The 16,459-nt window shown below is 43.2% G+C and overlaps 1 protein-coding gene and 1 long non-coding RNA gene across 3 annotated transcripts in view; one reads left to right on the forward strand and one right to left on the reverse strand.

Annotated features, from left to right (window-relative positions):
* Nucleotides 1-7,539, reverse strand: part of UNC79 (unc-79 homolog, NALCN channel complex subunit) — a 113,791-nt gene extending 106,252 nt beyond the window's left edge. For both annotated transcript variants that reach the window (XM_065685578.1, XM_065685577.1), the window contains exons 1-2: nt 7,383-7,539; nt 1,761-1,881 (exon numbers count right to left, since the gene is read on the reverse strand). In XM_065685578.1, coding sequence (XP_065541650.1) covers nt 1,761-1,881; nt 7,383-7,404 — 143 coding nt within the window. In that variant the 5' untranslated portion in view covers nt 7,405-7,539. The remainder of the gene's footprint in view (nt 1-1,760; nt 1,882-7,382) is intronic.
* On the forward strand, nt 7,171-15,234 carry LOC136017353 (uncharacterized). The gene is made up of 5 exons (XR_010613911.1): nt 7,171-7,482; nt 8,010-8,124; nt 8,243-8,357; nt 10,635-10,746; nt 15,069-15,234. It is a non-coding gene; the product is annotated as an uncharacterized LOC136017353 (long non-coding RNA).
* The last annotated feature ends 1,225 nt before the right edge of the window (nt 15,235-16,459 follow it).

The following is a 16,459-nucleotide window of genomic DNA, read 5'->3' on the forward strand; positions in this document are numbered from 1 at the left end:
AGGATTTTGGTTCAGTCCCATTCTGAACATGAAATGAAGAAACTGAGTTGCTTAGTTGTGCATTTGGTACCCTGATTTCTGATCTGCTCTCACAGTCACTATAAAGCTTTTTCAGTAAGCCCAGGAACATCACTGCTCGCGGATTGTGAAGAATTTGTCACACCAGATATGTCAGCTGTGCAGCTTAGAAAGATGAAGACAACAGAGTGGTATAAAAACACTTTCTTTAAGCAGCAGACTCTAAATCCATGCTGTCAACATACTTCTGCCCAAGAAGAAAAAGATCTCATTATAGCACTTGGTAGTTACAGCTAAGGGAGAAAATGTCAAGTTCAACTTTCTTGCTTACAGGCCCACAGCATTTAAGCAGATGGTATTTTGTCTTATAGACCCTTACCTAATGCTTATGTTGTGCAAATAATGCATCAAAACAGCCTGATGTGGGACCAGAGCCACGTTTTAGAGGTAACTTCAGTGACTCTTCGAACATTTTTTTCCCACTGCTGCAATATAATGAGACAAAATTTAATTTATTCATTTTAAAAAAATAAAAGCCCTACTGGTTGAGGGAAACCAATTTCACAGTGCTTAAACACTTCTACTCTTGGGATTTTCAAAAGTAAACAGGAAACAACCTGTTTGCAGTGAACAGGTGTTCCATTAATAATGAGTGTTTTTGTCCATGTATCTTACATTCATATAAAGAAGGTCAAGAGTTTTTATATACCTCATGTGCTTTTAAATGAATGTTAGAATGAGCTATGGTTATTCTTGCAAGTTTAAATTCTTGCTTCTCAACTTGCATGCATTACAGGGTGTACAAATACATGGGTTAATTGTATTTTGTTAATATTTCCTCATCAAATAAGGCAAATAGTTGTATTCCCAAACTAGCTTCTGACAAAAGGGACAAACTTTCCAGTATAAATCAGGAAGCAATGCACAGGAATGCATCTTTAACTGCTTTTTTCTGGATGTGAAAACTAGCCTAAACCTGCACAGACAAAAATCACCTCCTCGGTGTCAAAACCTGTATTAAAAACAATTTGAAAGTATGACTCCACTAGGTAGCACCACGGAATGTATGTCATTCCTAATTAAGTCTCTCAATTTTTCACATCTTTTTAGCAAGACAAGAGGTAGTATTTCCTATTCAAAATATGTTCTGTAATCATTTGGTACTTAGTACTAGATACTATTATGACGTATTGGACTAAATCAAAACCCCAGGTCAGAACAATCCTGACCTGGTTTTGCCATGCAACTCCAGATCTGTATACAAACTTTGTGCCTATTTGTATTGTTATGAGGGACTGAACCAAAACCCAAGCCTGACAGCCAGCTGAACTACAGCACGGTAAGAAGCTAGTTTTGCTCATCTGGCATTGCTCTAGGATCCTGAGGTACCAGGACTGTTAAGGAAATCATGAGTATAACACATCTAAAATTTTATAGGTCACAAATTCCTTTCTTCACAAGTTCAGCACTTTTGTGCATTCAGTTAAGTCTTAGAAGGGCCAAGCAAATGTGTAATCAACCAAGTTTATTTTAGAATCAGCCACTCAGTAAGCAGCTCAACTGGGCAAATTGGGCAACAGCCACTGAAGAAATTAATTCATACCATTCTTTTCTTAAATTATGCTCTGACTCTCTTTTGCTGAGCATTGACCCATTAAATCTTGCAACAAATTAAAAGTCAATCAATACACCCCTACAATTCTTTAGCTCTTTATTCTTCAAGAGCATTAGTTAAAACTTACCTCAATAACGTTTGAGAAAAGTATTTCAGAGTATTTGCAATGTCAGTTCCAGAGGGCACAGGGTAAATGTTGTGGAGGACCCGGTTGTGGTATTCTTGAAGGTATCGGATTTTGGAAGCAACTACATAAAAGACAAAAAACAAGCACAGAAACTTTCATTTAGTCTTTTTGCTGACTGACAGAATCGCATCTGTTCCTACTACTGCTGATTTTCTTTCTTTTTTTAATTTAGGAATTAAACAGTGAAAAACAGAAAAGTCTCCCCCTGTTCCTTCTGTTTTGACTGAATAAATTGAACACGCTAATGCAAGTGTGCGAAGGGGATAGCATGGAAGTGAATGCCTGCATCTGTATTAGTGCTAGAAATTTTAAATAAAAAATAAAAAATTTAAACAACAAAAAAATGCACTTCTTCCATGTCTCCAAGAATCTCAAGATTAATTTACAATGAATGAGTCATTGGATCACAGGAGGTTCATGTGAGACAGATATATATTTCTGCAGCCAAAGCAGAGACATACGCTGAGACAGAGAGAGCTTATGTGATTTACTTCAGGCCATGCATTTACTTTTTGCGATTAACTAAAGTTATTAAAAGATCTGTGCTGTTGATTTTAGCTTCTTAGGAAGTCTGATCAAGCAGGTGAGGGGATTCCAAAGAGCAGTAGGAGCTCTACACCTTTACTAAGACTATTTTTGTGTTTTTAAAAATAAGAGTGGGCTTACTTTCTAATAGAGATCATTGTTCACTACAAGACAAAAGGGACTACCCACCATAGCTGCAACGCCTTACATTGTCCAAGTGGCTCAAGACAGTCTCACACAGAGACACCTTAGCAAAGTCGCCTCTTTTTTTTTTTGCTCTACTCAGACTAATCTGCTGAGAAACAGAGTGTACTGGCTGTGGCAGAGGCTGCACCAGCTCAGCAGCTGTTCATAGCATCGCACTGTGCAGACACAGCCCCAGTGAAAGCAGAGAACTTAATTATATTAAAAGTGCACCAAGACTGTGTAATAGGCAGTTAAAAGGTGACATATTTCTGAATTACTTTGGCCCTTGAGTATACAGATTATGAGTCCTTCCCTACACCAAGATATATCCTTCTTCCCCTACAGGGCTCCTTCAGTGTGGCAGAAACACTTCCTAAATGTGCTTCCTAAATGAGCAATTAGGCAATACTTTGTTTTATTCTCATTGTCAAATAGCATTCATTAAAGAAGGAATATCATTAAGCTCTCTGCTGAACAGAAGGGCACTAACTTCGGGAGAGACTCTGCTATGCCCCTCCTGCTGCTGTACCTCAACATCTCATGAGCATTCCGATTCATTTCTGTACCACTGGCAGTTAAATGAGAAGGGGTGACATTATACGCATATCACAGAAAAAGACTGAAGGACAGACACCAAGAGTGAAGCATCTGCAACTGCTGTTGGAGGCTCAACTCAAGACACTGAGGGCCATTTTCCCAGTATAGATAGCAGCATGTACTGGCCTTTCACATCCAGGAAACAAAAGCATCTGTGAGTGCTCACTCACAAAACAAACAAGGTTTGACAATTTCAAGTCAGTTACCCATACAATGAGGAAGATTTAAATAATCACCAAATGAAGAATAACATCTGCTTAAACTGCTTGACAACAAACTGTCTTGCAGCACCCAACTGCCCCCATCATGATCATCCTTTCTCCTGTTTCCAGCTGTACCAGCTGTCCCCTCCCAGTTTCTGTCACAAGTGAAGCTTCTACAGACAAAAGTCTCCCTCACAGTATCACCCTGCTCCATGACAGGGAGAAAGTGCACTGTGTGACCGTATAGGGCTGGGGTCTATGGGAAAACAGCAAGTAAAAATGCAATTAGGGAGACTGTCATAATGCATATGCAAAAGGAATAATCAATGCATAAGCAACTTATATTTCCTCACTTTTAAGTGTTTCATTTTACAAATCTATTTTAAGGTGACCTTAATGGAATCATTAAAATCAATCCCTATCCCTGCCCGCCCCCCCCAAACAACTGAAAATAGAAGTTTTTTCACATGGACTCAGATCACCTCAGTATAGCTAGGAGCAGGATCAGAGCCTTTCAGGCCACCACATGAGACTGTGGTGCATGAACAGCACTGTGGCAGGAAGTTATCCCTGTCTCTGTGAGACCAGCCACAGTTAGCGCAGACATCCCCAAAACCAGTGGGGTAGTAACACTGGCTCATAATGTGTTTCACTCCACGTTACAAAAGTTTATTTGAGTAGTCCAAGACCTGCTTTCCCCTCCTCACCCCACATCTCATTCGTTCTGCCCAGTGCCTCAGTTTTAGATCCTGATTTGCAGGTCAGTTTACCAGATTACTCTGATAGACACTTCTTTTAATTGCCATGAAGACCCCCAAAAAAAACTGATCTAGATTAAGTTAGATTAAGAAAGGAATTAGTTCATAAATGTGTTTTCTGCTGCTATTTTCTCTTGCTGGGGAAAAAAAGAAGTATGAACCCAGGCATATTTGCAAAGAAAACAGACTGTCACAGTATCCAACAAAGAACAACTCATAGCAAAATGCACAGTTTACTGTGGCTACCATGGATTGGTGTCAAATATCTATAAGTGAACTGGATTAACAAAATACCAGAGATGATGTCAGAATTCAGTTCTAGATCTATTTCAGAGAACGATCTGCCTTTCTACAGGTACTTAATTTCAAGAATGTACATACGGTATCTAGAATCTTTTTTTTTTTTTAATAAAGAGGCAAATGTATTTATTTCTATTAATCAGCACTGACAGGCAATTGTATCAGACAAAATACCAAAATCCAAGAAAACTTATTTATAATGCCTACATATTAACATTAGCTTTAGGCTAAAGGTTTTAACCTCACCTCTCAGTTCTGTTTCCTAGAACACTTACAATTTCAGCACAGCCTCCCAGAACCTTCTGAAGAAAGCCCCAGAGCAAAACTTTGCCAGCTTTCAAGATACATAAATGTGTGAATGATCCAATAGTCTGAGCACCCAGAGTTACACTTCAAAAACTCATGTCCCTCCATGGAAGTACTTAGCCATTGTCATAGGGTCATCACATTAAAAAAAATATATAGTAAAAAATGAGAAAAAAGTTATTCCAGGATACTTTGCTGGGTTATCTCTCTAGGATCTACACAAATCTAACTAGACTCACTAGCCCCCTTGTAAAAATCTAGAGTTGAAACCATTAGGAGTCTTTAAAGATGGTCTTGGTTGTCCCACCATCCTGAAGAACAGAGTGGGCACTAGTCATTCCCAGGACATTACTTACCACAACTAAACACTGCTTACTCCTATTTAAGGTGAAAAAGAACTAGTTTTCTTTGACTACAACAGAACACTGCAGGCATGACATGATGAGTCAAACGATGTCACCGCCAATACTGCTGGTATGAGATACAAGATGCATGTGGTCACAAAAAAGGGAGGCTTCGAGACAACTTCCCAGACTGCCACAATTTTACCTGTTGTTCATACAACCTGCCAAAGAGCTGTAGGGTGGCCAAAGATTCACGTTTAGACCAGCACCTCTTCTGTTCTGATCAGTCTGTTTCCTCATTCGTAGTGTTTTGCTGCTGCTCTTGGTAAACTGAGATTCATTATGACTTGTGACTTGCCTCCTTCCCAAAACATTCTGGTTCTTGCCTGTCAGTCAATGAGGGCAGAAGCAACAGCAGCAACAGCTGGGGTTTGAAGGTTTGCCTGGTAGTGATGTATGCACATCAACATAATCTGTGTAGGAATCCATCACCATTTGTAAAGAATTGCAGGCAAGGCAATCTTGAAGTTATGTAGAGACAAAGACATTTGGTAATGATGTAAGAATTAGACAGGGGAACAGCCTTGGTAAACAAAATGCATTCAGTAGGTTATAACACACAAGATATGTCCATTAACCGAATACTCTACCTGGAGCATCATGAGAAGGAACATTAGGAATTTGAAAGATCTGGAACCCAGACCCCAAATAAGTCTTAAAATAGAGAGCAGCAGGGACACGGCAGGCCAAGATGCACTGTCTTGAACAGTACAAGGGGATGAAAAGAAAAAACAGCCAAGGATAAAATATGAAAGAGAAGCTCAAACAGAGTAGACCAAAAGCATTAGGAATGGAGGGAAAGAGAAGGCAGAATAGAAAAGAAAGAAAATGCCAAAGGCAGTGTTGGGACAAAAGGTGTCAGAAATTCTTTCACATGCCAGTGTCAAAGAGGCATAATTAATGTATAAATATCACAAGAAGGAAGAAACAATTACAGAACTCAGGAGGGGGGTGAGGAAGGCAGAAAGAACAGAACAGTACATATCCGAACACTGCATACTTCAGAGCTGCTGCACAGTCAGAACATTGTGTCTCTATTTATGAGGCCAGAAATGTATCCCTACAGTAATAAATTAGCATCCACATAATATTTTAATAGCAACATCATTCGTCACTGTAAATAAGCAGTAAATCCTAAAGAAAAAAAATGCAAGTATCCTTTTCCTTAGATCAGTTCAGCACAGGCATATATAAATACAAGGATCCTCCCCAGTGACCTGGAGGAAGGAGACAGTAACTCACAGCATGCAAGGTGTCAGATTGTATTATGTCACCATGACAAACATCAATCCAACCTACTGGTCACAGACTGCCTGGCTCACAACCATGACGCTGTATGGGGACAGAAAGTGTCATTGATGGAGGTGACAAGCTTGACCACCCTAGTATTTTTCTTTAAGCCTCCTACCAGGCTTCTTGCAGACACACCAGTTGTTAGCAGCAGCAACCACAGCGGGGAACACTTACATGGCCCAGCTGGTGACATCCCAACCACCATGTCATCTGCTCTCGCTCGGATCAGATCTAGCCATCATGGTGGTGAAACATCCGTGGCTTGCTAGGCCCCGGGCAGGGGCTGTGTCAGCACCAGGGGGGCTCCTGCTGCGAGACTCTGGGGGCTATGGCAGGCAGCGTGCCAGCGAGACAGTGACACCCTGCCTACACTCATCCAAAAGGTGAGCAGCACAGCAAGAATGACAGCACACCTGACAGCACACCTCCCTTCTCGCTCGCAGCAAGACCGCCTGCAAGATGACAATGGATAGGTCATCTCTGGTCTCCACGGTCGGCTCTCCGGTCTCTCGGGGGGCTACATCCTTTGGGACATGGCACAGCACCAGGTGAGAAGGCAGGCTGGAGGGTTACCGCCGTGGGGTGGAGGGCCAAGCCGGCAGCCTCAGTCTTAACTCTCACCCCCCGATCCCTCGTTAGTACCCTCAGGTCCCCGGAGCTGCTTCTGCACCAACACGCGGGCCGCCCTGAAGGGCCGCCCGGCCAGCGAGGCGCGGGGCGCCAGGCGAGATGCTCCACGGGCCGGCGCCACCAAGCAAGCCCTCGGCGGCGGCAGAGACAGAAAGCGCCAGAACGAAGGCAGCCCCCCCTCCCCTTGCACTCGCTGCTGCCCGGCCGCCACATCGGGCGGGATGAGACCGGGCAGCGCTGCCCCGCCGGGCTGACGGACAGCCAGGCAGCGCCATCGGCGGGAGGCAACCCCGGCCGGCCAACCCCCGCTCCCCTCCGACAGGCCCCGGCCCTTGCCGCGCTCCCGGCCCCGCCACTCACACTGCTCCGCCTTAGTGGACATGCTGCCGGCCCGCTCTGCCCCTCAGCCGCCGAGGAGCGCTTGCCCCCGGCCGCGGTGATGGCCGCGGCGATAGCGGCGGTGAGCGCGCCCGCTCCTCGGCGCTGCCGCTGCCGCTGCCGCAGGGCTGCGGGCCGGGAGCGCCGGACGGGCGCGGCTGGGAGGGAGCGTTCTCTTAAAGGGAAAGCGCGTCTGGAGGTTGGGGCTGGCTGCTGCTGGGGGGGCTCGGCAGGGGATGGGGCGGCCCGACGGCGCCGGAGCGCGGGGCAGGGAGCTCCCGATGAGTCCCCCCAGGGCCCCGGCGGTGCCCCCAGGGTTTTGCGAGCGTTCCGGGCTCCTGGGGGGACTGTGGCGCGCAGGTCCCGGCCCGACGGCCAGCTCTGCGGGGAGCAGCAAGAGGTGGAGCGCTGGGCTAGTCCGGGACGGGGGGTCATTGACAGGGGAGTTCCCTGGGACCGTGGGTCTGTGTACTCCGTTTATTCTTTGCTTGAAATAGGGATGCATTCCATTGAGTACCCCTGCCCTCGATCCCCTGGGCTCCAGCTGTGTACCTCTGGAGAGCATGAAGTCAGGAGCCCCTGGTCGGGTTTGCCCACTTGTTTCCACAGTATCCCAAGAAGCTGTCTTGGAACTGTTCTGCCTTCCCTGAGAAGACAGGGCTGAGATCAGCCCCGACTGTGCCTCCTGTCCATCACTAGATCCCAGCTACGGTAACTGCCACAGGTACCATCAGTGTGGGACAAAAGTGGGGTGTAAAGACCAGTTGTGATGGGACTACAGTAACAGCAACATAATTTGTTTGCTCAAAGAGAAATGATTTCACCAGTGTGTGTCTTGTCAGCTTCCACAGTATCCAGACTTGGCGTCACCAGATCTCAGAAATGAACAGCTAGCTATGAGTTTCTTCTCCGAAACCTTACAAAACAGTTTTTCACATCCTCACACCTCTGAGAAAGGTATGTGGAAACAGCAATATCTCACCAGCCAGGGCATATGAGCCGGATGTTTATAGATAAAGTCAGTTGCAACATACTCTCCTCAAAACACTGGGCTACTACATAAGATGAGCAGGCCTGTGGCAGCCAGAGAACTGTGTTGCAAAGGTGAAGGAAAATAGGTACATTTTATTACTCAACATGCAAGGCAAAGCCTCCAAATTACTGCTGCCCTGAGCTGGGGATGATGCACGTTGCTGTTTGCTGGCATTTAAGAGGTTGGGTTTTTTCTCAAAGCAATCTCATAAAAGATTGCTTGGTGCATTGCATGTGCAATGTTTTTTCAACACAATTAGGTCAAAAATTGAACTCTTTTTGTATTTCCTTGAGGCCATAGTTCTTCCCACACTCCCTGCTGCTTGTGAGCCCCAAAGAGAAAGCGAAGCCAACTTAAACCACCACCACTGGCTTGTGTGAGCAAGCTGCAACTATAGTGGGACTGATCCGCAACCAAAGGCACGAGTTAAATAGGAAAAGAGTCACCTCCATTTCCCTGAGCAGTACTTCACGAAAGCAAATACACTGCCCCATTCCCATAGGTGGTTTGGTCCTTTTTCCTGTTGAGCTTGCTGCAAGATCACGTAGGCTGCTACCTAAACATTTTTCTCTTTTACGTTTAAACCTGTAAGAGTAAACATTAATGTTTATCCTTTTATTAGAAACTGACACATTAGATCAGATTCTACTGAAGGGAATGAGAGTTTTTCTGTTTATTTTTATTTAATGATATGTCCAGGGAGGTCATGTGGTGCTATAAGCCCCACTTATGCAACCCTAGCTCTCACAACATAGAACATAAGTGCTGAAAATACAGACAAATGGCTTTCAGACTTTATTGAAATAGGCTCTTGAAGGCAGGTTTCAACTTCAGCTTGAATTTCTGTTGATGTCTGTTAGATCAGTCATCTGAACTGCTTTATTGCTCATTACAAAACACTAGGGAACTCTGCACTGAGAGGAACTGAGCTCCCATATGTATCCCTTAAAATATACCAAGTGTTCACATACCAGGGGTGAGACTACTGAAAACACTCAGGTTGATAAAGCAGGAACACACTGAGAAAATATGAATTGCATTTCTCATGTAAAATTTCTTCTTTGGTTTAAGTGCCTGAAAATTGCAGCTATGCCTGCATTTACTGAACAAGGTCCTACACAGTTCAGCATGTAATTCAGGTATATGGAACACAGTTTATTGCTTACAAGTCCCCCACATTCCTAAAAAATGCCTAAGCCCCAGATAAATCCTGATACAAGTAATCTGTTACTTGGTCAAACAATTCGATAGATTTTTTTCCTAGTTTTTTAATACAAGCATAAGGTCTCATGCTTTAAATTGTGAACAAATGTCATAAAAGAGCAAATACAGGAACATGGCACTCTGGGAATTAATTTCTCAAGTCTCTGCTGAATAGAGCCACCATTTCTCAGCAAGATCCTAACAAAATGGGTACAGCGCTCCACTGAAAACATTTTTTGAGCAGCTAAAATTTATGTCCATATGTTTTTTACCTCTGCATGCACTCAGTTAAGAGAACACATAAAAGCTGCAGGCATTTGAAAGCTCACAAGCAAGCTCATTAATGCAAGAACATTTTACCTATAAATGAATAGGGAATGGATACATACCAACTGATGAAAAATAAAGAGAAGAAATGGTACTTTTATGCATTCATGAGTGGAAATTTCACAAAATCATAGAATCACTGAGGCTGGAAGGAACCTCTAGAGCTTGTTTACTCCAACTTTTCTGCTCAAAGCAAAGTCAACTAGAGCAGATTGCTCAGGGCTATGTTCAGTCAGGTTTTGTACATCCGCAAGGATGGAGACCCCACAACCTATCTAAGCAAGCTGTTCCAATATTTGACCATCCTCACAGTAGGAAAGCTTTTTCTTATGTTTGAGTGGAATTTCCTGTATTTCAGTTTGTGTCTATTGCCTCTGGCCCTGTTGCTTAGTGCCACTGAAAAAAACTATGGCTCTATCTTCTTACTCCCTCCCCTCAGGTGTTTATATACATTGACAAGAACACCCCCTCCAAACACCACCATCCCCCCAACCCCACCCCCAAGATTTTTCTACCCTGAAGCTAAACAATCCCAGCTGTTGAGAAGAGTCATGAGGATGAACATGAGTCCTCCTCTGTCAGGAGTTTATCATTGGGATAGGGGTATTAAACCTGCAGTAGAGATGGGGAAATGTTTGGGATGTCTCAGATTCTTGCTTTAATCATTACAGGCCTATCTGCCATGAAACAAAGGAGGCAAGGGAGAGCAGAGTCTGCCCGATGCGCCAGTGGTAATCCCAATAAGAAAATCCAAACATAACAAGTACACTGAAGCAGGAGAGGGTGAGTTTCTCTGGCATATTCAGGACTTTTCAACGCATATGGTGCTGTCTGAGTTTTTACCAGGCTCACATAAAGCAGCTGTAAGGTGCTTGGCATGGGACTGGAGCCCCTGAACAGCTCCTGTGTAGGGACCAACCTCCCTGTCAGATTCAAACAGCAGATGGAGGCCCTCAGGCTCAGACGTGTGTTTGACAGCAAAAGTTAGTTAGACCCCATTAAATTTAATTTGTCCTTAAATCTTTGCTCTCTGTAAGCATTAATCCTCATGAATGATGTTAGCATAGATAATCGCTTGAGGAAAAAGTCTATCTGGCATTAAACTGAACCATTAGGATCCACTCCGATAGGCTGCAGCATGTGTCCTGGTATCCTGGAGCTGCTGCTCAGAGCTTAGATACCTGGGTTAACTGACGTCAGACAACAAGAGAGTGAGCAGAAGAGGCACCTCTTCTTGCACACAAAAAAAAAATCATCTCTATGCACAAAAAGTAACATAGCATTACCAACAGCTTGTATAGTCTTGTACAGGAAAAATTCCTCTGAGGAGGAGATACCTAGCATTCGCCTCTGTGCTGAGACTTAGAGGAAGGTATAGAGGAAGGCAGGATAGGAATTAGAATATAGAATAGAATAGAACAGAACAGCAGAAGATGCAGTCATATCAGAAGTGATTGTGATGTGATCAGAACCTTGGCTGAAGGTTCACCTGCCACGTGACAACCGCATTTCCGTCATCACTGGCTTGGGAACTGAGCATTACTGAGCTCTGGGTCTCATTGCTAGTACTGTGATCCCAACAGCGTAGCCAGGCTGTGACATTAATATTTGTTCTTTCTCACTGCAATTTAGAGCAATTAAGACTTCAAGAAAAAAAAATCATTAGGAAATATGGTGGTTATTTGGTTGCATTTACAAATCTGTAATTTTGTTCTTATCCTGACAATCACTTCTACTAACCCCATGGATGTTAGCTTGATTATTGTATTTGTCAGTATCCGTCACTGTAAAAAAAAAAAGTCTTTGATAAATGCCCTCAATTTCTCTTCTAGATTGATGTCATTAGCCTCTCAGTGAACAAAACACTTAATTTGTCACCATAGCAGTGGAGTTTTCAGAAATAAATGGTGTCCTGCATAGAGAAGTAGCACAAAACTGAGGAGCATGTATTAGGACCATTATAAAATCAGAGATCAGCTTTACTAGCTCTAAGAAGCAAGGTATTTCTGACAGCTACTGTGCTGTGTTTGTGAAAATTAGATCACGCTGGGTGAATTAGATCTTACCCCAGTAACTTGAATTATTTTCTCACTTTTAATCTCAGACTCGTGCAAAATTGACTATGCCACCTACCTACATGGCTGAAGTAAAAGCACATTGTAGTGTCTGAAATGCTTTAGGAATTAGAATGACAAGTGTCCAAAAAATGCTTTCTTAAAACCTATCACAGCATCATGGCCCAAAGGCTAAGACATGCACATGGAAAACAAGAAACCCAGAGCATAATTTGTTTTGCTTTAGAATTTCTGCGCTGAAGTACAAACATTTGGAAAATGCCTCTGTTGGGCAAAAAAACAGTGTCAGAGAGCAAAAGAAGGCAGGAGGTTTTCCATGAAGGTTGTGAGGAGAAAGCATGCAACATTTGACACTGATAAGGCCCTCAGCATTTAGCTGCATGGGTACCATGTACCATGTTTGTGACTCGTGCCAAGGTGCAGGCCTTGGCTCAGTAACAGTTAAACTTGACTGACCTTGCTTGTGTGCTTAAAGGCTACCTTCATAGCACCCAGTAAGCTAGCTAGTCTCTCCACCAAATTGGTTTGCTCCCCACAGGAGTCCAGGAGTTACATAAGATGAACTGAAGGGTGGACTATCAGAGACTAGAGCCTTGGAGTAAAAACAAGTGCACTAAATTTACAAAACTGGAGCACCCTTAGCTTACACAGAGTCAAGGCCTTTCCTGCCTCTCACCCCACCCCACCAGCAAGGGATGAAGGGTTTGGAAAGGACAAACCTGGGACAGCTGACCGCAACTGGCCCAAGGGGTATTCCATACCATATGGTGTCATGCTCAGCACATAAAGCTGGGAGAAGAAGAAGGAAGAGTGGGATGTTCAGAGTGATGGCATTTTGTCTTCCTAAGTGGCAGTTACACATGATGGAGCCCTGCTTTCCCAGAGATGGCTGAACACCTGCCTGCCCATGGGAAGCAGTGAATGAATTCCTTGTTTTGCTTTGCTTACACCTGCAGCTCTTGCTTTACCTATTAAACTGTCTTTATCTCAACCCAGGAGTTTTCTCACTTTCACTCTTCTGATTCACTTCCCATCCTGACTTGGGGAGTGAATGAGTAGCTGTGTGGGGCTTGGTTGCCAGCTGGGCTTAAACCACAACACAAGTCCAGTGACTGAAATGTCATACCTTACTGATTTATTTAGTTATTACCAGGTGAGAGAAGGATGACAAAATCAGATGCAGAAGAAGCAGGAACACTGAAATGTTCAAAACCATTTGTTACAAAAGGTTCAGCAAAATAGCCTTACTGATTTTGGTGGGTGCTCTCATGGTGTACAGGAGCAGAGTTTCAGAGTACTTGCTCAACTACATTTCAGTTACTGGCATGCGTTTTTCTCTGGATACCAGGAATGTAGGCACCTATCCAAAACTCATCAAAATCTGTGGGAAACTTTCCACACACGTAACTAGGCTTCCAGCTGTTCAATCCAGTGACAAAACTATAGTTCTTTTGCAAAAAATAGACCACTACCACATTCTTTAAACAATCAGGATGCCGCCATTGTCATTCTGAAAACTTCAGTTGTGATCAAAAGACTGAACAGAACACAAACAGTTTATTTGAAAATCATACTTTAGGAATACAGCAGGAATGTACGCTTTCACACATTCACAGCCCTACTTTCAGAATCTGTTTTGATGCCAGACATTACGAATAAGTTAATGGAATTACAAATCATATTCTACTAATATTTCAGCATCACAACTAATAATTAAGCAAAAAGGTTATTATTATGATTTTTTTTTGCAAGACAGACATGAAATCATTAGAAGACCTTTATAACACATGTAACATGGCGTAACAAGTATCATTTATTTTATTTATTTCAAATACAGTCTAGACTTCAAAGTATTTATCATGTCATCCATTATAAATAGCAACTGTGGGAAAACATCTCGAATGTCACAAATTTTTAACTAAAAATTGAAAATAAATTGAAGTATATGACAATCATAACCTGCAGAGGACATTTGTTCTGATGGAAAAGAAGACTGGGTGCAGGAACTTCCCAAAAGAACACACATAAAGTTTAATGATAAACTCCAAGTTTTTGCCTGAGATTACAATAAATGGAAGGACTATGAAAATATTTTTTCTGTATTTTTTCCCATTTATTTAATTTAAAGTTTTGGTGGCACCTGTGTGAGCCAGCACAGGCAGAGTACAGGAACCACCACAGAACCATGGATGAAATGCAGAGAATAAGTTTATTTTCGTTACCTCGCCCACCAGGGGATCCCTGAAGCAGCCCCCAGGCAGAGGCACACAGCCAGGGACACAAGCACCACAGAGCTCAGCCCATGCTGGAGGATCATCAACCTGCTGGCCTCACCTTTATTTCAGGGATTCACTCACACAGGCACAGTTTACCACTGTCCTTTGATCTCCGACAGCAGGGCAGGAATCTCAGGCATGTTCAGTAGGGTGCCTCTAAGTGTGTCACAGGCCAATGTTATCTAAACACAGATGTTCTACTTGTCCAACACACAAGGCCAAACAGCAATTAGTATGATGTATGTGTTTTTCAACACCACAGCTGCAAGTCAGTGGAGCATGTTTACAGTTCTCCTGCTCAATCTTCCATTATTTTCCCACAGTACCTGGTGACAGGTTCAAACTGGTCCATGCAGCCTGGTCCCACTGCAGCAGATGGTGGAAGAGTAGACTTAACATTATGTTGCAATCACTACACCATTTTATATCTGGGTCCAGTTCTACAATATCTGCAAAAGGTTTATGATTTAGGATCTCTCCCACAGAACTGATGACTGTGAGCTAGGACTTTAGTTAGCCATATCCTCTATCAGGAGTTTTGATTTGTCTTGTTTTGTTGTTTTTTTCATATGGAAGCAATGTGACCTACATAAAACCTGAACTCATTGCTCAATCATTTTATTTTAAACTGGCCTGCAAAAGTCACTGTGTTCTCCCTTTCACGAGGGTCCAAGTTAGGAGTATTACAGCTTATTGCAGCCTTCAGATCTTAATTTTGAAGGGATGTTTTCTGTTTCTTTCTGTCTCTTGGAAGGTGGCACATGAACCATCCAGCCGGACCAAGGACTGCCAGTGAAAATGCTGAGAATCCAATTATTGTCTCCTAAATTAAAGGAAATATTGTTAAATAAAGCTAAACAAACTGGAATGCTCCCAGGGTAAGCAGTCAATTGCCAACCAAATTATGTGATATTATTGAACGTCTGAAGCTATAAACCCAGAGACGTGACAGATTCTAAAGGAAAAATAATCCAGAGGAGATTATTTTGCATGTTTGGACTAGAAGCACTAGTAACACATGGCAGTTGGAAAATAATTTTCTTAGTCCATGCCATGCACAAACGTGCTTATACAAGATACATTTAAAAGCATAAATACACATTAAAAAGATGGCAAATTTCTTATTTTTCTACTGATTCCGTACATTTTATGCCTATTTCTTGAGCTTTTTGTGAATAAAGTCTTTATAGAAACAGTATTATTTACTTAATAGTTGCAGTAATGCAGCTTACCACTAATCATATAGAAGAGCTTGGGTATCTACTAATAGGACTTGATATAATAGGGGAGTCTTCTATAATCACATATTAGAGTACTTTTGCTGGGGACTATAATTAAAGCTCATGAAAGGGCACCCCACAGAAATGGGATTTCATGAATCCTGTCTGTAGGATGCTGTGACAGCATTCTCTTCCTCTCAGGAATAAATTTGCTATTTAGGAGGTGGGAGGAGAGGAAATTCTGCGAGTAGAGGGGAGTTCCTTGAGCGAACTGGCTTCCAGCTGGGATGAATGAAGCCTATATTGTCTATACAGAAGAAAACAGCAAGAGGAAGCCAAGAGCTGCATGAGGAAAGAAGAAGTGAGGGTATGAAGACAGAACTCACCACCAGTCCCACTTTTTCCTCAGGTGGGGAGCTGTGGATGCAGCATCTGGTCCAGCTGCTAGACCTGAAGCAAAACAGTCGGGATCTGTGGTGCACTATAGGGCCCATCATTTTATTCCAGTGAGAGTAAAGCATGGCTGGGGTATCCTGACCAGCAAGTAACTGCTGCTGTCAGGAGCTTCCCAGTCCTTTGCTATTTTCTATTGCTCAAAATCTGTAGGATGGTGAATTCTTTCCAATGAAAGCAAGGAATCCTTCTGCTTGACAGCCAAGTCCCTTCTCTTTTAAGTTGGGTGCAAGAAGCACCAACACAAACCAAAACATGCTGTGTAGCTGCTGTCCTTGGGTCAGCACCAGCAGGAGTGCTGTCCTTGGGTCAGCACCACAGAGTATGTGCCTGCTCTGTGGAAAAGGAGGACCTTGGGACAATGCAGCCACCTCCCACAGGCTCACTATCTTATGCTACCAAGCCCAGCAGATGGGAGGAGTCTGTCTCTGATGATGATGCTGAGAGGCAAAATGTCTTTCCTCCCATCTCC

Source organism: Lathamus discolor, chromosome 6 (assembly GCF_037157495.1).
Source record: "Lathamus discolor isolate bLatDis1 chromosome 6, bLatDis1.hap1, whole genome shotgun sequence".
NCBI classification, from domain to species: Eukaryota; Metazoa; Chordata; class Aves; order Psittaciformes; family Psittacidae; genus Lathamus; species Lathamus discolor.